We start from the raw sequence: 22025 nt of genomic DNA, 5'->3' as shown, positions 1-22025 counted from the left end.
CCTGCTCAATTTTCACAAGGTCTCTTTAATCTCTCGACACCCTGACCTGAATTTCACATTTTTGGACCACAATGGAAAGAGGGTTATTCTTCTGAGCTTGAGGATATTTAACTGCAAAAGACACGACCGCTTGGCAAACCAGATGACTCTTACAGAACCACACTTGACACTTCGGCTGTCAAGATTTTTCATAAGGGAGTTCAAACTAACATTACCTTTCCACAGAAAGAGCAGGTTGCCCCCATACATTTTTCTTTCTGGCTACTTTTGGTAGATGCTACGCAGGCTGCACATGGGATACAGTTAATTTGGCACAGCCGTGAACAACCACGAACAAGGCCTGAAGGGAAACGTGTCCAACTGATTTTAAACCTGTGTATTTGTGATGATAACAGCTTATATATGTGATCATTTACACTACGTGTATCACATATAGTATGTGATACCCAAAACGCGTAACGTATTGCTCACATTTTCTATTGATCCATCTGGTTGTATATTCAGCCACTCAAACATCAGATGAAACTGAAATTCACGCAATAGTGGTGCAGGTAGCTTACGAGTGGCACATACGCAATGCTCCCTTGGCGTCAGGGAGAACCACAGGCATACAAACGGGAAGGATCGTAAGGTGTCCACCTTGATTTGCAGAAACACCACGACTTATATACGGTGAGACACGCTAAAGAGCATGGAAAGCGGTAGACTGCTTCACTAAGCAAAATGATTATGCAGTTTGTTTGTTTGTTTGTTTTCCTTCAAAACCTGGTATTAATAAATCTAGATTGGCTTTTGAACTGCCAACTATCAGGTGTACCAGGTACGGAAGGAATTTAGTTTAGATGGATGTTTTCATGCTCAGTACCGTATTTTATTATTATTAGGAAATATGATGTAATGTTACACAAGCATATTTGTGCATGGGTAAATAGATAGATTTTATGTCTCTTAGCCATAATAACATGAAAATAAATGAAAGGTGCCAATGAATCACCACATTTTCACAAAAAAAGGTAAGAGATTATAAATACAGGATATTTTAAAAACAAGGAAAAAGTTCAAGTAGATTTCAAGGGAAAAGCTGAATTGAAAGAACATCTTATTTTAACTTAGAGGAGTTGACTTCATATTGGTTCTCATGCTACAGCAAAAAAGCATTTTGAATCTTTTTTTTTATCTAAACCCACAAAATACCATTCATCTGGAGTACCAATAATACAAGTTCTACCTGCAAACTGAAGCACCTGTATTTTCTGAGTTTGCACATTAGTTCTAAAGCCACTAATATGAACACACTCAACATTTTAAGCACAACAGTGACGGCAAAAGACAGAGTTTCTGTCTCTGGACCCAAAGTGATTTGAAAACCTGAAGGAACAAAGACAATACATAAAAGATTGATGGGTTAAATATGATGGAAGTAGACTCTTATAAAGTCTTACCTTCAGATCCAAATACTCCAAATCCTTTTTCAGTTGGATGTAAGTGTCATCAGCCTTGAGGTAATTACATGGAAAAAAACAAAACAATATATTTGAAGGTTTGAAAAATAATTCAGAATACTTGGATTGGCTACGTATACTAAAATGATGAAAGAGGAACCAAAATAACAGAGTAGAAAGTACATGAAAAGCAGACTTGCTTCACCAGCATATTGCTATTTACAGCTGAAAGATGGGCAAAATATTTCCTGAGTACGTTACTACCTCATGCCCACCCTCTGAAGACAGGGATTTGAATCCTCCAGCTCTAATGAGGCACGTAACTACCTTAAAAAATAGATTTTCAGAAGTTATTTTTTCAAGACCTTTTTTTTTTTGCTGACTATCCCTTCTTCAAAAAAGTTATGGAGTTGTCCTCCAACACAGTACGTCCCTTCGGGAGAAGACTTTACCTAACTGAATATCAGATATAAATGGAGGCCTCTATGTATTGAATCATTAGAAAGCTTCTGAGCAGATTTCATACACGTTAAGATATGCATTCCCTTATTTAAGGAATAGAAGAAATAAGCTTCATTAATAAAATAATGAATTAGATCTCACTTTATGCAATTGGAGAATCCACTTCACTTGTTAAGTGATAGCATTCAACTTGGTCCCTGTTTCTCAGTGGCTAACTCCTAGCTGCTGTCAGCTTAATGTTATGCTTACATTCATCTAGCAACATCTTCATTATAGTCACTTAATGAAAAGCGTGCACACAAGTCATAATAGAGTTATTTCTTCTTCTTCTTCTTTTTTTTTTTTTTTAATATATATGAGAGGTATTTGCAATACGTAACAAAGTCAAACTTCACTGTTGCAAATGGATTTTTTTCGTCAGCCTAAAATCCTACATTTTTTTCTGAAATTATTATAATTTTATATCCTCGGTTCATTAAACTTCAGAATAAAATAAATATACAACTATACCTTATTCAGGTTTCAAACCAATCAGAATGTGTATTTAAAGAAGGAAATAAATATTTTTTTGCCATAAAATCAATACATCACATTTGCATTTCTTCAGAGGTGTTCACTTGCATTTATGTCCAATCACCCTGTAAATCTGGCTGAGGACGTGACTAGAAAGTATGCCCATTTTTAAGGAGAAATCCCTGTTGTTATAGCCCACCTTAGTGAAATTGTTCTGTAGGTGAGGTAAGTACAGAAAATAAACTTTTCCAAATGTAAAAATAAAACGCCTTTAAGTTTAGGCCAATACAAAGCCGCCACCAATTACAAACGTTTTATCCCTATTTTTGCAGCTCTAATACAGGCCAAAGAGCTCCGCGCGTACATTTGTTTCATCTCACATTGATGTTTCAAACACCAGTGCAATCAAGAGCACTGTTTGTTTCATTTATGACTCAAGATGCCCACAAACTTTTACGAGCTTCACCTGCAGAACTGACACAGTTACAAGCTCATACGAATGCACAAACTGGCTGATGCATTTCAACTTGCAGGTGACACAGCATGTAGAACGAGGAGCCAATCCCATCATGAAAGCAGCACAAAGAAATGGGTTTGCCTTAGAGGGAGCATTATCTTTTAACCCACATTTCTGAAGATGCAGCATTTTCAGAAATAATATAAAGAGGAAGGACACATAACACCGTAGCATATGCACTGGCACCCTATAGCTTAAAACGCTTATCTCTTAGAGCAAGTACAGCAGCAAAGAAAAACTGCAAACAACCTGGGAATTGTAGAACTCCAAAGAATGGGCAAGAAAGCACAGACTCGAGCATGCCACTGACGAAGCATTTGCAGAGTCACATAATGTCGTACAGCACAGAAGAGCCAAGCAGCAGCTGACCTGATAGGTGGAATTAGTTGGCAAGTGCTGCAGCAATTGTGCGATTGTATAATTTCGTATACTAGCCAACTTAGCCTGATGTCTCCTTAATCGAATGAGAAGCAATGTTAGCTCTTCAGGCTGCAGGTATTTAGACACATTGTAAAGAGGAAATTAGCAGTCTTCAGGGAGAGTAACTGTAATTACATTTTTCACCTCAGTGCCCAGAAAGCAGTTACTTGACATGATTAAGCAATTATTTCATTAACTCCACATTTGGTCAAATAAACATAATAAAAGTTGAATCCTGTAATAAAAGACAGCTCACTCCCATTCACATAGCAAGTAACAGCAAAATTCCTACAGGCTTTATTTATTCCTACAGGTTGGCTAAGATCAAGTTTCCGATTCAGGTTATTTATGTTTAAGCTAATAAAAATAACCACCATGGAACAAGCAGAATTTTTAAAATTTACTATATTATGATGACAAAAAAGGAAAAAAAGAAATTGCTCTTTCAACTTACCGACTTGCCATGCAAACTGGGCGCGCTCACAGTATGGGTCATGTAGCCCATAGCTGGCATGGAGCGGCGATCAACGTGAGCTGAGCTCTGTAAGAAGCCACAGGCAGAACTGTAAGGATTGTCTCAGGTGAGAGGTATGCTACACTTGAGGGGAAATTCAGAAGACATGCACCTCTGCTAGAAATTTTCTGTTTGAATTCAAGCCATGCTTAGATCAGGGAACATTCACGGGCCAGCCAGATCCTTGAGGATTAAGAGCTTATAAAAGAACAAATGCAACCAGCTTAGAACCTGTGATGCTGGACAGAGCAGTGGATTCTGGCAGCGTGAGATACTTCAGAAGCTTTTCAGAAAGTTAAAAATATATATATATATTCATAAAATTTCTGTCTCGCACGCAAACACACACACACGTAATGTCTCCCAGAGAAAGGCTGCTTGGCTGATGCCCTTAAATAGCAGGCTTGTACTCCAGACGGTAACAACTGTGAATGCCCTCCTTTAACCACGGAACAGTTCTCCACCGCTAAGCTCCTGACATTAGTGACACCTTGTGGCAATGGGTCCCATTAATCCCAGGTTTTATTTCATATGCCTCTTCTGCTTACAATATAAAAACCTACTTCACATCCCTTCTTCCGTCTTTTCCTCAGTGCCAAACTCTTTGGCTTTCTTCAACACAGGCTAAACGTCTGATGATTTCTTTTTGTTCCTCTGAATTTTACTGTATGCTGTTTTGTTCTGCTCCCCCCTCACCCCCCCCCCCCACTATTTTTTTAAAAGTGTAACTGAATAGAATTAAGTAAAGCATTCCAGGGAGGGGGAAGTATCACAGATTTCTGTAGACATATGCGCTTAAATAAAAAACGATGCTGTGTGCTTACACGAACATGAATGTTTTTTTCCAGAAACGTCTAAGAAAAAGTTTTACAGACAACAAAATTTTTGTTTTCATATATTGGTAAAACTAATATGACAGAAAAACGCCTTATTCTGTGAGTAAAATTTATGCAGCTACATTACACAGGAAGGGAAGAGACTTCTGCACATTCCTTCATAAGGGATGTAATGCTGCTTCAACTTACACGTGGAGAAACCAATGCCTGGCATAACATAATCAGGAGTTAAAAAAACAGCAATAATTTTCAGTGCTGCACATCACCAGACTACTTCATTCTCTGACAGAATATTATAAATCTAGAGATGCTGAAAGACATCTGACAGCTACACGGCATATACTAGGAAAAATCTCAGCTGTGCACGAAGCTGGCATGCAACCTCAGATCGTGGTCCTGAACAGCCATGCTGCATGTGCATGTGCAGGACTCTGCAAATACTTTCCCCATCTGAGCCCATGGATGAAGTTAAAGAATTGGCTGAATACAGAGGCTTTCATTTCCACTTATTCCGGTGTAAAAGCTACCAAGGCAAGTTCTACATCGATTCAATCCTGAACTTCCCTAATTTCCTCAGGCAAGGAGAGCTACGTGGAGTACTGAGTTAGCAAACCCCTGAATAAGAGCTTAAAACAGTGACTACAATCAACTGCTCTGCAATTCTGCAGAAGGTTAAAGTTCCAGACCAACACAATTTGACTTTGGTTAGCCCAGTGCTATCAACTCCACAAAGGGCATAAACTATCAAATGCATGAAAAAGTATGATGCTTTTAGCCATAACTAAAAAATCAATCAGCTCCAAGACTAGCAAAAGGTTACGAGAAAGTGGCAAGCACTTCAGACCATGGCCATAAGTATCCAATCAAGGAAGAGTTCATCCTGCTGTCTTTTATATTCTTGCCTATGTACTCTATAAATTAAAATTCTACAATTTCTATGTTTTATATACACGCATGTAAACCTCCAGCTTTTGAACAAAAATATTCCAAATCCATGTGATGTGCCACAAATATTTTTTGTTTGGAAAGGCAAATGAATAAATCTGAAACGATCCCAAAGATATGAATTTTAGGAGAAAACTGCTCATTGTATTAACTCTTAGAACTTGCATGACCTTTCATACACAAGGCAGGATGTAATGTAAGTTACTAAATGAAATAAATACACGACGCTGCACGTAAAGTAGTTTGAAATTATTGTCATACTGCATACAAACCTTTACAGCATGACTTTGTATCTTCCTGGGTGATCCAGCGAAAGGGCTGTCTGCAGTCTGTCTCTCGTCAGATGGTTTAACTGTAAGCCTTTCTGCAGGAGTGTGCGGTCTCCTCGGGGGAAAGCTTTTCGGTGGCCCAGGTGGAGGAATATCAGATGGAGAGGGTGGAACGGATATTGATCGTGGAACATCCAACGAACTTTTTGACTTACCCCGATCCATAAAGTCCGAAGAGCCTACATACAGCGGGGCAGTGGGGCTGCCATGCTTAAACTGCTGTCTCTGCTGCCACTCATAGAGCTGCCAAACAGTCCCGTCCTTATTTGCTTTCCTTTCCTCCTGGGACATCTTCAAGTGGCTAACACGGTCTTGTGCATACTTGTAGTCACTCGGCAAATTGCGGTTTGGTGGTGGTGGTGAGCTCCCTGAAGGCTGCCTGGTATTCTTTGGCAAAGTGTGATAGTTTTCAGGAAAAGGTGGATTGGGGCCCTGACGTGTAAGAGTCTGATCAGAAGCAAGGCTGTAAAGGGATGGGGGGAAGGGTAAAAATTAAGCATATATTGATGAGTAAGCGTGGGTGAATAAAATAAAATAAAATCCTCAAATAACATTAGCTACAGGAAATAACACACAGAAATCGTTTAAAAAGAATTTACAGCAACATTACCAAAGTAATATTGATGAAGCCTACCCTGCACAAAAGTATTACATGGTATTCATGGACTGATAATAACACCATAAATAGAGGCTATTAATTTAATGTCTGCCTAGAATGACCTACTGGAAGTAATATTAAGGGTCAGCTGATTATCAGTACTTAGACCAAAAAAAAAGCGTGAAGAAAAGGCATCATTGTTAGATTTAAAGAGCAACCTGTGAATTAATATGCATTTTTTCCTGAAAGCCGGTTCACCACCAGGTGGTGCAGTCTGCGAAGAACAAATGCCCGCTCATTGTGAACAATTACCTTCAGGAAAGGAAGGGAAGCAATCTCACCCATTGCAGAATGAGCATCTTACACATTTTTTGCTTTGTTTACATGAACAAAAAAAAAAAAATTACATTGCACAGGGAAAGCCATGAAACTTTGATGCAATTGCCTTGGTACAGGCAGGTTATAATTCCTCCGTGTATGAACCTCCAGCTAAGACAACAGGCTTGAATCAAGCGGCACCTCCTACCACACAAGGCTTCAGACCCTTACAAGTAATTTGTGTTCTGTAAAAACAGCCACTCTGACAACATCCCAATATCTAGAACAGGAAAGGAACAGCATCCCGAATGACTCAAATTAGCCCATAATGAACTGCGGACACTTGCTTGTCTCAGAAATCAAGAGTAAAATGAACAGAAGTAGCTGTTCTTGAGACTCTCCCTCTCTTAAATGATGAGGTGTAACGAATACAAAAAGAAAAGCAGACGGTGAAGAATGAAAAAAATGGCCTATGCCATATGATTATTTACCACAAAAGTCATTCAGGATCTGCAATGGTAAGCAACTACACAGAAGGTGGTGTAGAGAGAGCAGTTAATTGCTCAAAAGAGAACAAATACAATTATTGGAAACATGATGTCCATTCCTGGCAACACACCGAAGCTAATAAAACAAGTAAAGACTCTTCCTATCCAGCTCAGCAAGATTTCTGCATGGTAGGAAAATAAATATGATTAACACTGCGTTTGGAAGAAAGGAAATTCCTCAACGTGACATTATCTAGTTGGGAAAATATTAGCCTTACATTTATCAGACCGATTTTTTTTGTTAGTGTGAATAAGCTGTGCATTCACTGTGTCTATCCAGGCACTGAAATCAGATCAAAGACAAATAATTTCTGGACAGCTGCTGGTCCCAACCTTTAAATACTTAAAATTCCTTTCAAGCTGCTGTCCAAGCTCTAGATTTCTCTCAAAGGCCGAGATGAACCTTACTGAGGTAGCTACTCCCCTCTGCTGAGAGCAGGGAAGGTTAAAATGACTCCCCTGGACTGCAGTGCACCTAACAGTTAGTTGTCTAGGAGAGATGAATCTCCCTAGTGACTGACAGCTAACATTTACTAGTTAGCAAACAGTGCTGAGTGCTTCACAAAAAGAGAAAGTAAAATACTTATTTGAAAGATCTAAATACCTATAAAAAGGGTGTAATGTCTGCAAATAATTATACAAACTGCCACTGTGTTTGTGTGAGGCATCTAACTGAAAGAGCTCTCTGGTCATAATCAACTTGCTGGCAAGCACCACATCTTCATACACCTGAGCCAGGAGAACCGTACTCATACTGCGTTCCAAATGTTAAAGGCTTCTACATCCTAAGAGGTTCTTTATTTGTAACATTTCAGGTGGAATAACCATGGAGCAACAAGAAATTGAGTGCTCCACTCATACTAGCTAAAATCAAAAGGGAAAGTCAATCAAATGATCATCTCTATTTTAAATGCCTATATCCTGAAATCAATAACACGGCTGACAACTATCATATCACTTTTATCTGCCAGCTAAGTGCACTGCAACAACCTCAGCAGGCTGTGAGAAGGTGCCACTTCAAAGACTGAAAAAAGACTTTGGAAAGGTAGCATGCAATTCATTCCAAGTGCAAAGAATGCAACAGCATTTGTCAGGGGAAGGCAAGAGAAAAGAAGGTCACCTGAGCTAGAACAGAACATAAAGAAAGTTCTTAAGCCAAGAAGAAAACTAAACTACACATGAAGTTAGATTTTGGTTACAGCACTGCAGTTAACTCTTGAGAAGTTTCGCTGCACACCTGGCAACCGAGGGAGCTGCTTCTACCTAGAGCAAAGGCTGGCACCTGCAACAGCACTATCATAACGCTACGCCTGATACATGCCTGAAGCTCATTTACTGGCAAGAGTCATCAGGAAAGCAGCGCTTCTTTAGGTATCAGTCAAGCCTGGTCACTGCCTCTATTTGTGATGTGAAAAACCTCAGCCAAGGTTTTCTGAAGCTCCGGGTATTCAGTTAGATAGTTTTCAGTATTATTTTGGACTGATACCTCCATGCACGTAAAGAACTAACATGCTGAATATTTTTTCATTAATGTTAAATTCTTACAGGAAGCACGGACTGATATCCAAGGAAAAAAAAAAAAAACAAATGTAAACTGTCTCTAGTATTCTAGAATATTAAACAATACTGAAAAGTATTAGAGCTTCATAAAGAGTAATTCCAAAGGTAAGAATGTAGAAGGGGCTTCCAGACAAAAATAGCCAGCCTTAAATTTCTCACTGTATCTGTGGTGACAAATATTAGCTTCAATAAGCATGAAAAAAAACAAAACTCCAAAATGTTTTTTTCCTCCTAAAAACCACGTTAATGTCTCCCATTGTTCTACATTACAAGTAGATTTTAGCAAATACGTAAGGTACTAACTCAGTCAGTTAGCCACATCTGAAAAACCCTCTCGCTCAGCAGAGAGCGCAGCTGCCTTTCCTGCCACTTGACCCAAGGTGACACCAGACGCACATAGCCATCACTTCATTCTCTCAAACTGGTTCATAATCTGACTGCACATTTTGAAAGTAAAGCAATTATGAGATTTTCAAATTACAAAAGCATTCCAGCATGCATTCCAGCTCCTGGTAAGATTTATGTAATTTTCAGGGACTGAAAAGGGAAAAGAGAATCCTGGAGACCATGGGAACATCCCAGGACCTCTTAATTAATTAAATGAATATCCAGAGACCTTTCAATATGTGTTGCACACATTGTGACTTTGAATGCAGTCATGTTATGTATAGAAGTGAATGGATGTTGGGAAGAGGAGCAGAAGAAAAAAACAGCATTCTTTATTTTTTACTTTTAGGAGGAATGATTATCTATAGTTTACATCGTCTAGCTGTTTCTGAATAAGAGGAAACAGGGCTCCACTTCACTTTCTCTCTCCCTTGTGTCGGCAAATTTTAAAAGGTTTTAAGCATCTACAGTGATTAAAAACATTAAAAAAAAAGTAGCACTCTAATCTCACCTTTTCTATTTGCAATGTAGTGACAACACTAAAGGAATTTGATTAGCCAATCCCATATTGACTTTCTCATGAGATAAACACCTGAAAAATACCATTCTGTACTGGGGAAGGAGAAAGCAAGTTTTGTAGTATGTTGTCTCTATAAAATATTGTTCTAATTTGCACAAAGCATATTCCAAAAACATATTCCTTTAATTTATGAACATTCTGTTTGGCAGTCTATTTAAAGACGGGCCTATTACTAACCTTTTTGTATCTCCTTTTTGGACTTTTACCCAGTGCTCCACTTGAGCCATATTACTTTTTCTTTGAATCTGTTTATCTGGATTTGTTCTGGGAACAAACCCTCTTTTATATGAGCTGGTCCCATTCTGCTCCACTAGGCCAGCACTCATACTTAATGAGCTAGGAAGCGTTCCATTCTTCTCAACGGGCAGAGGCTGAGCTGCTTGAGACCGTGGTGCATTCGTTAAATCTGGAAATAATGAATCAACTTCTGTTAACGCATGCTTAGCCTTTCCCTTCTTAGTGTCCAGAGCTTCTTTTCTGAGGATATAACGCTCCTCCTCCTCTTTTTCTCTTCTTGCTTCTTCACGCTTATCATAACCAAGCATTTCAGCAGATTTTTGGTAACTTTCTTTTGTATCTGTACTCTCTGACTTCACACACACTTTACAGGCATCCACATGATTCACTTGGGGAACAGCTTGCTGATCCACTTTTTCATTTTCCCTGAGGAAAAAAAAAAAAAAAAAGTGTTGGTAATGAACACTGCTTAATTGTCAGAAGTTGACCTGGTCTTGTTAATATTTTAGAAAAGATAGCTACAAAAGCACCTTCTCCAGGCTGTGATGATTCCAACCGAAGTATGTTAAAGATAGATATGCTCACCAGAACTCGAGCTGTTATCCCAGTCAGACAAAAGTTACCTTTACAGTGCTATCAAGTAAGCATTTATATGCATCTGTAAAAATGGCTGAAAATATTAAGACTGTATGAAAAGTGTTGAACTTTCATAATATTGTATACATACAATTGTAAAAAAAAAAAAAAGAAAAAAATTAAAAAAAAAGAAAAAAAAAAGAAAGAAAAGAAAAAAAGTCATCTTCCAATCCTTGGAAGCAATGGAAGCCAAAAACCAGAAAATGAACTGCCAAATGCACATTTCAAAGTCAAAAAAAGTATTTCATATCTTCATAGATGTCCTAAGGACTAGTTATTTCTGGCCAAGAAAACAGAACATCTACACTTGAGTCAATACAGTCACTGTCTGGGGAATCTCTAACTTTGTAATTTTGCTATTCCTTAAAAACAAAATGAAAAAAGTTAAAGCTACATTGCTCCTAACACATGCCATACACACCAGTTTACTAATTTGCCTTATCATCTAAATATTTGAAAAATTCCGTATCTGAATTCTTGATATCAAACTTGTCACAGTCCTAAGAGCTTGATGTTGCTTTTGACACATAACACGCTTCATTTGCAATTTTATTCATCTACTTAGAGTCATAACCTTCCCGCAAGACTTTTCTCCACCAATTTCATAGTATCACTGACCAGTGGGTAGCGCCTCATTTTCTCTGAAACTAAGTTCAGTTTCTTTAAAGCTTTATAGGAGGCAGATTCCAAGCAAGCACCACAAAACAATTATCTTCAGTCTATTTAGTGCCGCAAAGTGAACAGTCTACTAGGACCAAGGACACTATATCAATACATCTAACTTGCCAGGCTTCCTTGACTTTTTTTTCCCCAATTACTCCTATCCTTATACAGAAGATAAAGAAGAACAAGTACAGGTTACATATTATTTGAAGTTAAAATTAAAACGTAAAAACGCTTATAAGTACTAAAGGCCACCAAAGTAAGCCAAAAATAAGCAGTTAATACATGGATAAATTAGTTGGTATTTTAACCATGCATTTACAGTTTACCCAACTTTAACATTCTTCTCCTGCATAACTGCATTTGATCCTTGTTCTAAACACTCGTTTGAAACAACTCTTTACTCTTTTGTCATTTCCCGTCTATTTACTTTCCTTAAGGCTGCCATTTGCCTGTTGCAGGTGCACGAATTGGCTCACAGACTTTGTAACCCTTTAACTGAATTTCCCTAAATATCCACAGACATGTATATAAATAAATCCGCGTCATTCAATGTGGGCATATAGTTTGTATGTGAAAACAAATGCTGAACGCCAGCCTTTATTAACTGTTAGCTAACTGATTTGCAACAGGAAGAAATCATTGCCGACAGGAAATTAAACAGAACTATTTCTTTAAAACTGGAATAAGTTTCATAGCACGTTTCCAAATACCGCTTTCAGAAATCATCATCATTTGATTTTTAGCTGAATTTGTTTGTTTTTAAGCTAGGAATTGGTGTATTGAACTTGCCTCTTCAGCGAAGAGCGTGTTTGCATAAGAGCAGCTTGGTTCATAGCCCGGATCCAGCCATTCATATCCTCCTGGGTATCTGCACTGAAGTAGTATGTCCGCATCCCTGAATGCTCTGCCTGAGAGCCAATAACAGAATTCTTATTATAAATATATGCCCGCATTCCTGTATGAACAGCCTGTCACCAAAATAAAGAACAAAAATACAAGAAATAGCAATCAGACATCGCTTCCATTTTCTTCCCAGAAAGTTCATTGCAACTTTTCCTGATATCTTACAAATAAATAAATAAATAGATAAATTTTCAAGCTTCTCTGACTGTTTCTTGAATTTAGGGTAAAACGATTATCCTGCCACCTCTGGCAGTTGTGCAGCCAACTCCAATGGCACTCTAATTTTTACTGAAATTCTTCTTTCTCACACTTCTAAGCTACAAATGCAGCCCTTCTGTTTTCCAGAGTAGGAATTTTCAGCTTTTCATTTTCTCTTAGCTGATATATTTCATTTACCACAAATACCATACAAAACAAATTAAAGTAATTCGCACTGAGACACGCGTAAGTGAGCGAGTTTTCCCAGCTCATTTCATAAAGCAATTTAGTCAGACGAAACACAGACAAGAACCTTACAATTCCAGCAATTAAAATGCTTACTTAAGGACTGATTATAAGGCAAGTTAAGATCGTTCAGTTAAAGCGTGCACTTGAGCCTCTATGCATTAGCTGCAAAATCACAAGTCTTACTGACAGTTAGTAATACTGGTGGAATTATCAAAGTGCCTAAAATACTGACAACTACCTCCTCATAGCAAAATCCCCCATGAAATTCCACTGAAACCTAGAGGTATTCAAAATTTCCTCTGTAAACACAATAAATGACTAAACATTAATGTCATGCTCAAAAAAATATTCAAAATGAAATGTCTTTAGAACTCCAGGCCAGTTGAATTTAATCAGATCTTATCCATTTTTGTGTAAGTGATGGTATAGATGTTACTAAATCCTACAGTGAAGTGCTTCAGGACGAATATTTCCTCCATCCTACTTTCCAGATTGAGCTGCTGCTTAGCACTTCAGGTGCTTTTCACTGCTGCTAACACAATTAGTAGGAAAAGACTCGTTTCCTTACTTCTTTTCAAAAAACTGAAGCACGTATATTCAACATGAAAGCTCTTGTATCAATATTAAAACTAAATTAATAATTTAAACTGCTTTCAGTAAAACTAAGACTGCTGCCACATATGAAAGCCAGTGGCACAAAACACTGCTGAGACAGGCGTTTGGTTTATTTTTAAAAGGAAAAAAGTTCTCTCGACTTTTTCATTAGGCTACATCTTCTTCTGAAGGTTAAACATATTTCATTAGTTTTCCCTAAAAGACTGGTCCTTTTATTTGGATTAAATCTTCTCCCTTTCCTTATTGCAAATTAAAATCCACTCTACAGTCACGGGTGGATTTGGAAACAGCAACAGTTTTGACAAAACCCAGGCTATTTAATCTGTTAAAGCCTGCCCTAAAAGATGTATTTTCAGCTGTTTACGCTGATATTGTAATCTTAGAAATTCATATCAACAATTCTGACATGCAAAATATTTGCTTGTTCTTACAGCTTTAACTTTTGCGGAAAATTTACTCCCTTCCTCCTGCATCCTGTTCTTACAAATGTGTGCCACGTGGCCTTTCTGCTGCAGGTCTTCAGCAAGAAAATGTCTTTTGAAAACTCTGGCAGTACGGTTTTTGTAGTAGTCAGCCCCTGTGCCCATAGAGGCAAGGCTGAGACTGCAGCACAAGAGCCAGCCAGAAAGAGGAGGAGGAAGAGGAAGGGCTGATACAATTCCAAGACTTTCCTGCACAGACTTTTCTCTGCTTCCTAACAGAATTGGATGATAACCCAATACAAGGTGGTGTTTTCCTTCCCACCATCACCTACCTTAACACAGTAAAGCAGGATTTACATGTAGGAAATAACAGCTCTGATCAGGTGCATGTTCAGGAATCAAAGGGCTTGTTTTTGTGTTCGACTGGTTGAGTTTTTTGGGTTTGGGTTTTCTTTGCTGTTGGGGGTCTGTCTTTTTTTTTTTTTTTAATGACCTTCTTGAAACTACTACAGATATATTCAAAACAAATATGGTTTAGAATAATTTAATTCACCATGATATTTATGAGTAGTGCCCAGTGCAAGAACAGACCAAGAAAAGGAGCTCCAGATGTAAAAGAAATCAGTAACTTTAAAACCAGATCTTACGACGACAGCATGCCTATACACACCATGTTGAGTCTCTAGAAGAAGATGCTAGAATATGGAAGTGAATCGACTTCTGCAAAAAGCAGACTGCGTATGCCCCGCTGCGGATCATGCAGTAGGACCTTAGTCTTCCACTGGGTATTCACTTGCCGTATACCGCATCAATAAACAGATTTAATTCACCTGTATGTCCTGATCAACATAACCAGTTTGCCTGTCACGTTCTCTTTCAGTGGTGAATGATGAACACAGCTGAAAGGATCGCCTAAGAGGCTACAGGTAAAACGGAATAAAAACACAAAGCATGTTGCACCATTCCCAAGAGACTGAAGCTATCACAGCTGTAACCATTCATAGCTTGAGAAGGGGTAACGGAGATGGTCTTTTGTTATCAACAAAGCTGACGTTCTGAAGTTTCTAATGCATGAAACCAGTTAAGGGAAAAGTCATATACCTTACACTTATTAATTAGAAGCATGTCTAATATGCAAGAAAGCCACTTTGTGCTGATGTCCTGTAGCTGTCACTGCTAGCAGACACAGAAGCTAGGGGGTTTTTGTTTGTTTTTAAAGCAAAAGCTATTAGGATGACTACAGCATACAAAAAAAAAGCCAAAAACACAGCACATGCGCACACATACACTACACACAACAGGGAAAAAAATAATATTGGTACCTATTCATGCATTCAGATGCCTTAATGTGGATAGATTGAGAAGAGAAGCAGTCTCTCTCCCATAATGCACAGAAGGAGAAATGGAGAGTAAACCCCAAGAGCATATTGATAGAACAAGACAAGGACAAAAAGTTAAACAAGTTTAAATTGTGTAAAGATTCATGTATCCAAAGAAAATATTTAACAAAAGACTGTAGTAATAAAAGGATGCAGTAGCTAAAGTCTACAGCTGTTATGTTCACTCCCATTAATTTAAAATGCCTACGAGAGAAAACGGCAGAGTTTATTGAACAGAGGAAAAAGAATAATTTTATAATAATTGTAACCTTCAAGTTTAGTGCTCCCAATAAGCTATAAAATACCAGAAACCCACCCTTCTTCTAAAGTTTGATATTTACGAAGCATTTATGAACAAAAATTGAAACCATACACTGTCCCTTTACTATAAACACAACAACACACTACAATCTAACTTGTCCGTCCCCCTCAAGTAATACTGAGCTTTTCCAGAACTTCTAGATGCTGGTACCTTCCCTCCTCTCTTTCAAACTCTTAAATGACTCCGCAGACCCAGTGAAGCTTTGTAAGTAATATGGGAGCCTAAGGAACCAAAACTTGTTGTGAGAACACAAAGGAACAAAACATGAGATTTTTTTTTTTATTTTTTTTTTTTTAAGAAAACCAGTGAGATCACAGGTGAAGAAATAAGCCTGCCCTGGTACCATCAGGTCTAAGCAATGAACAGATACGTGCATCAGTATGTCTTCAGTATCAGTAATGGAAAGATGTTTAAAAAAAAAGATCTTCGTCTGGAAATAATGATCTGGCCCGGCTTCCTTGGCTCTGAGTGTCCTCACACTGACTGGGTAGGTCTTTGAAAAAATATCATGGGTAGTATGGAAGGAGTTTTGTCTTCTTCATTTCTAACTCCAGTGGTATTTCCTGTCTCTTAGACAAGTGTCAGAGCATATGTACCTCAATGCAGACATATACTTGCATACAATGGCTTTGCTTGAAGTTTTATTGCTTTCCTTACAGCAGACACAAGTACGCCTTCCAATTTTCTCAATTCGTATCAAAGTCAGATTTGTATAATGCATTTACTCTGAGTATTCTCTCATATTTTTAACACACAAGATCAATTAAAATTATCTTCTTACTGAGGACAGTGAGGCTTCTGAAGAGACTGCAATGACTTTAACTTCCATAAATCGCTATTAACGTTTCCAACTGTAACACTAAGGAGCACAGTAAATTCTCTGTCACAAGGAGTATTTTCAGGTATATATTAATGTTGTGCACACTTTTTCCACAGTAAAGTCCAGACAAAGGATTCGTAACACCTCACATCTGCATCAGCACAAAATTACTATATGAAGAAAGTGAGCAGTTAATTAAATACCTGTGTTAGCTGCAGAAGGAAATGTGCAGCCAAGATCTTACATTTTAAAGGCACAGCTTAAGGTGAGTAGCTTGTGGCTCATCACAGGACTTTGGGACAAATGAACAATGTGAAAAGTTTGTCAAGGACGAAGAAGCAAAGTTTCTAAACAAAACAATTTAATATGCAAACTCCTACGCTTCAAAGTAGGTCTTGATCGGATTTGAACAGCCCATACACTATTCTACAGGCCTGTCACTGTCAAGCATTTTAAAAAAATCCTCAGCTGGACTTTAGGAGGCAATGGAAGGAATGCAAGTTTGAGAATATCAAGAGGGTACATTTTATCTGCTACAGGGCTTAGTGTATATCCTACTAAGCATGTACTTTGCAAACAGTCTTCTAACTGAATCATACAAAAAGCATCCATGTATTTGCTACGTAAATTTCCTTCTTTTAGTTTTACAAAATAAAATTTTCAGAGTTTGACTGCTTACCCTGGCTTGAAAAACTCACTGCTACTTAAAAAAAAAAGTCAAGTAAAATGGAGGCCTCTATTGTACCCAACAGCTTACAACAACAGGAGTAGATGACGGGCCAAATGCAAGAAGCGACGTGGTGCATTCTCCTCCTCATTCAGGACTTACATGTGAAAAAGTCCTATCTTTATTTTGGGCTTAATCTTCTTCGGTTTTCTATTTCTGGCTGTGCTACATTGTGAGACAGAATGTCCATCCATGCTGTAGCTATCGAAGCAGATTAGATAAAGGTAATGGCTGGTGAGTGATGGAATGCCAGCACGGCCGGGCTCCTGCCACGCTGCACCCCCAGCTGATGCCGCCAGAGTCGGATTGGGTCTTTGTGACAGGAATCACACAAAATCCTCCTGCTGCCTTAGGAGTTGGTTCTAAAAGCATGAAACTGCAACGTCAAGCCTGCAGTCAATCATCAAACACCTCAAGCAGAGTCAAGACTGGCCCAATGAACTTCGAAAGCTGAAGTGTATGATGTGGACTTTTTGTACCAGTTTTCTAGCATAGAGTTTGTTTTACCAACAACTCCTGATTTCTCTATCAACTTTTTACTAACAACCTTACCCTGAAAATTCCAGGTTACTGGCTCATGCTAATTTTCAGATAAAAGACTTAGGAGAGCTCGTATGGGTATAATATTCTAAACAGAACTGAGAAAGCTTGCAATTGCTTCTGAAGTGTTTAACCATGATCACAACCATGGGTTCTGTTCTGCGGGAAGCAGCAGTGACTGAGACCTTGCCAAAGAACAGGTCACATAGGAACTACGTGTGCATATGTATGTTCATATACATAAAAATATATGTATGCGTGCATGTATATACGGGTGTGTGTACGTACATACACATTCATGCACCCAGGTTCTTTTCCCTTTATCACCAATAACCTTTAACTGGTTAACAATCCTAACGTGCACTTCAACATTTGCAAACACCCTTCCATGAAATTAAAAAGATATTTTTAAAACATCGAAGCAACATGGTTTAAGTAGATACTATTGCTAGTTTCTTTATCTCCTTCCCTTCCTACAGTAAGACATGTAGAAGCCTAAATATACACTGGGCCCTCCCTTTTTAGTACCTGCTTCTGCCTAAGAAAAGGCTTGAGAAACAAACTTCATGAATCACACTTAATAAATATTAGAGTGAAGTGACTTTTTTAACAAAGGTTCTTTTGTAGCTTGTCCTGCTATTTCACATTCAATGTAGTTGAAAGAGCATAACAAATACTTCCATAAAGAGCACCAGGTCTTTCTTAAAACACATCTCCCAGTTAATATTTGTTTAATACATTTCAAACCATTACCCACTTGAAAATAAATCCTAATGCAACAAAGGACAGTCTGTGATTATAAAACACCCCAAGAATCAAAACACAAGAGAAGCGTAAACCGAAGACATTCTTTGTCATTTCAGCAAAGATATAAACAGTTTTCTTCTATTTCTCAAGCTATACCTGGCTGAAAACTGATTTTTCATTTGTTTCTTTTTTACTAGTAGTAGTTTTTTGCTTGACATAAAACCAGGTTCTGCTCCAAGTATCAGAATAATTTAAATCTGCAAACACACACAGACATTTCTAAACTTTGTCTTAGTGCTGCTGCTCAAACAGTCAGTAGGAGAGGCAGGTTTTTCCTTTGTCATGAAGGAATGCATGTTTTATTACATTTTCCTAGTTTTTTATAACAGTGAATAGAACTGTAAATGATATAATTACATGGGAAAAAAAAAAAAAACACACACACATAAATGTGAGCTGTATCAAACGAGTATTTGTACCTTAAAAAATCAGGAAATTACTCATTGTCACTTAGCACAATTATTGCTCCCAAACAAAAAAGGAGAATAAATTGGTTACACTTTCTTTCCTTGAAAGGAGTAAATTATGTGTCAAAAGCCAAGGTATTGTCATTTTCTCATTGTGAAAACTGAGCTGGTTATTTTATTATCAAAAAAAAGGCCATCAGTCTGCTACAAGGTTAAGTATTCTATAAAGAAAAAAAATGTCAACTTTTCTTTCAATATGAGAAAGAGTACTGGAACAACTTATCAGCATTAGTTTCTAATTTTAGAAACAGCATCCTTAACTCACAGACTCATAATTAAGCTCTAAAGGCACTTACATAGTAACAGATACATGAAAATCAATTTATAAATAACAAAACTACTATGTGACATTTGAATAGCCCATCAATAAACCTGTGTGCTAAAAGTAAATTTAAAAATATAGGGAAGCAGGTGTTTCTGCTTACAACGGTATCTTTTCTAATGTGAATGAGTATTTCAAAATATGATGAGGTAATAAGTTTTTTTTAACTGTACCTTGAAGGAAAATTTGCGATTTATGCGATCTTCAGGTCCAACTGGAGATATTACATAACTAGGCAGTGGTATGCTACCCAGCACAGATTCTTCTCTGCTGTCTGTAAAATAAAAAGAAAAAAAATCAAATTAATTGCACTTTTTAATAGGGTGATAAATGCATTCTCCCTTATGGACACACAGTGCTGTAATACAAGAGGGACAACAGATAGCAGGCATGAAGGTGAAAGAAAAGCAGTTTAGACTGCATATAAGGAGAAGACGTTTCTCCACGAGGACAGAGTTGCAATGGAACAGGCTGACCAGGGAGGCTTTGCCATCTTCATCCTTGGAGGTTTTCAGTGTGTGACAGGATTAACCCCTGAGCAAATTGGTCTGACCTCTTTTTTTGGACTCAGATTTGACCAGGAGGTTGGACAGGGCTCTTCCTGAAGTCTGAATTTTCTTACAACTCAATGCCAATAATTCAGAAAAATGTTTTATTTGTAAGGAAGTAATATTGACATATTGGAAAAAAAAATACATTTTTGTCTTTGTTTTGTTTTCTGTTGGTTCACACAAAAGAACACACTTCCCGAATAAAGCTTATTTTGACAAATGAACTCTGATAGGCTGCGTAACACAATAGACCTTCCATTTAGCATTCTACATGTAGGCTAATTACTATAATTAAGAAACCTCTATTACCACTGGCTCTAAAGCAATCAGCAGGAGAAGTGCTGTGCCTACAAACATGAATTTGAGCTCCACATTCTACAATGCTTTCCAAAAACTGTAACATGCTATACAACATTCAAAACTTACAAATAACCTCATGTAACCATTATGCCATTATTCCTATTCAGAGAAAGACTACATCTAGCCTTTTTTGGTAGAAATGCTAGCTTCAGGATTTCTCACTCTCACGTTATCACTTGGATTAAAGCTGCCCTGATAGGGCCAAAGTGCATTCCCAAAATCAAGTACGCAATCACAATGAAGTAGGTACGCAGAACAGGGATAAGAAAAATCTTAAACAGGAATTGCTGCCAAATATTTTGTAATGTAAATCTTGGCATGTACTAAAGACAAGTTGCATGACAAAAGATCAGCACCCACTTAGTCCCCAAGCCTGGCTTGAAATTTTTCATGCATTAAGGACGGATAGGTATGTCATTGTTTCATGATGCATCTCAGAACACCTAAATGTATCTGAAAAATTCAATTGCAGTGTGATTTGAACAGGTAAAGTGTTAACAGACTAACTCAAAAGAGCTATCATTATCTACTCACCTTTGTAGTAAAACAAACAATAATCAGCAAGCACAAACCATCGTCTTTTCCATAATCTCATACCAGAGCTATCCTGAAATGCAAGAAAGGTGATAGACTTTTCATCTAACGAGAATAACAGTTTATCGTACAACGCTGTATCAATGAGTAGCTTACCAAACGTCTGCATACGGTATTAACTGCAAAAATATGCACTTTATATTTTAGTGAAATACTACATACATAAGAGGCACAGAGTAAGAGCCAAAACATCCAACTATAAAATAATCAGGTTAGAATATTCAAACTGCTGATTTTCATTAAGTAATTAAACTCGCATCCAGACGGCATTCAGATTAACCTTATACACAATCAATGAATATTTTTACTAGACAGCTTTGTCCCACAATAAAGAAACAAATGTATGCATCCTGGTGGCACAAACTCCAACAAAGATTGCCTGTGTACCAAGATGAAAGTCACTGCACAGCTGTGAAGTATGACCTCACATTTCAGACTATGATCTCCTGTAAATCTACAGTTAATTTCCCATATGTTACCCTTGCTCCAAATGTAATTTAATCAAATGTTCCTTATGAAACAATACAGGGTGCATAATGTGCAAACTTTAATGAAGTATAATTCAATATGCCTGTAGAGATATATCTCTCTCCATATAATATACATCACCTTGTCAAAATGAGTAATATTTACATTGAAATTAATTTTAGAAGCCTGTAAAATTGCCAAACTGTAACGTCAGCAAGTACAACTCATTAAACTGAAGTAGGCTTTGATGAGACCAACAGTATAGAAAGCATCTTTGGTGTTTAAGCGCTTGCAAGTAGAGGTAGGCAGGCAGAAGGAAATAGCTAGAGGAATATGGTACATACCATTTATTTTCCTTCCTTTTGCACTCATGTTAAGTACGCAAGGACTTTATTTCCTTTCTTTTTTCATGCTACAATGCTGCCAACACACAAAGAGTGTCTGACCTCCAGTTCTGTCCGTATAACCAATGGACTCGGATAGCGGATGTCAACAGAACTGATTGTGGAAGACAGACCTCCACACAGGAGGAAGTGAACGGCTGTCAGCAATTTAAGTTCCCTTTGTATGTAGAATCATAACTTTAAGCCTTAGATTTCAGCTTTCGTCTCCTCATTCCTTAATTCAGCAGCTAAATCTCTGATAATAATCTGGTGGACACTGATTGCCAAATTAAAAGCAGGGAAGTACTCTCACAGAACACCCAGCTTTATTTACTTTTTGCACTCAAGGATGTGCTTTTGCTAGCTTAAGAGTTCAAGATGCAGCAGCTT

The 22025-nt window shown here is 37.8% G+C and overlaps 1 protein-coding gene across 13 annotated transcripts in view; it reads right to left on the bottom strand.

Annotated features, from left to right (window-relative positions):
• Positions 1-22025, bottom strand: part of PLEKHA7 (pleckstrin homology domain containing A7) — a 142617-nt gene that overhangs the window by 28042 nt on the left and 92550 nt on the right. For 9 of the 13 annotated variants that reach the window (XM_035326977.1, XM_035326980.1, XM_035326978.1 and 6 more), the window contains 8 exons: positions 20725-20797; positions 19453-19553; positions 12298-12476; positions 10147-10632; positions 5922-6441; positions 3809-3895; positions 3304-3423; positions 1443-1496 (listed from right to left, as the gene is read on the bottom strand). In XM_035326977.1, coding sequence (XP_035182868.1) covers positions 1443-1496; positions 3304-3423; positions 3809-3895; positions 5922-6441; positions 10147-10632; positions 12298-12476; positions 19453-19553; positions 20725-20797 — 1620 coding nt within the window. Of the gene's footprint in view, positions 1-1442; positions 1497-3303; positions 3424-3808; positions 3896-5921; positions 6442-10146; positions 10633-12297; positions 12477-15217; positions 18866-19452; positions 19554-20724; positions 20798-22025 lie in introns of those variants that run through there. The other 4 variants (XM_035326979.1, XM_035326982.1, XM_035326989.1 and 1 more) reach the window with 4 other exon arrangements.

Source organism: Oxyura jamaicensis, chromosome 5, assembly GCF_011077185.1.
Source record: "Oxyura jamaicensis isolate SHBP4307 breed ruddy duck chromosome 5, BPBGC_Ojam_1.0, whole genome shotgun sequence".
NCBI lineage: Eukaryota > Metazoa > Chordata > Aves > Anseriformes > Anatidae > Oxyura > Oxyura jamaicensis.
Note: the sequence above shows the minus strand (reverse complement) of the source record. Positions and strands in the feature narration are given on the sequence as shown.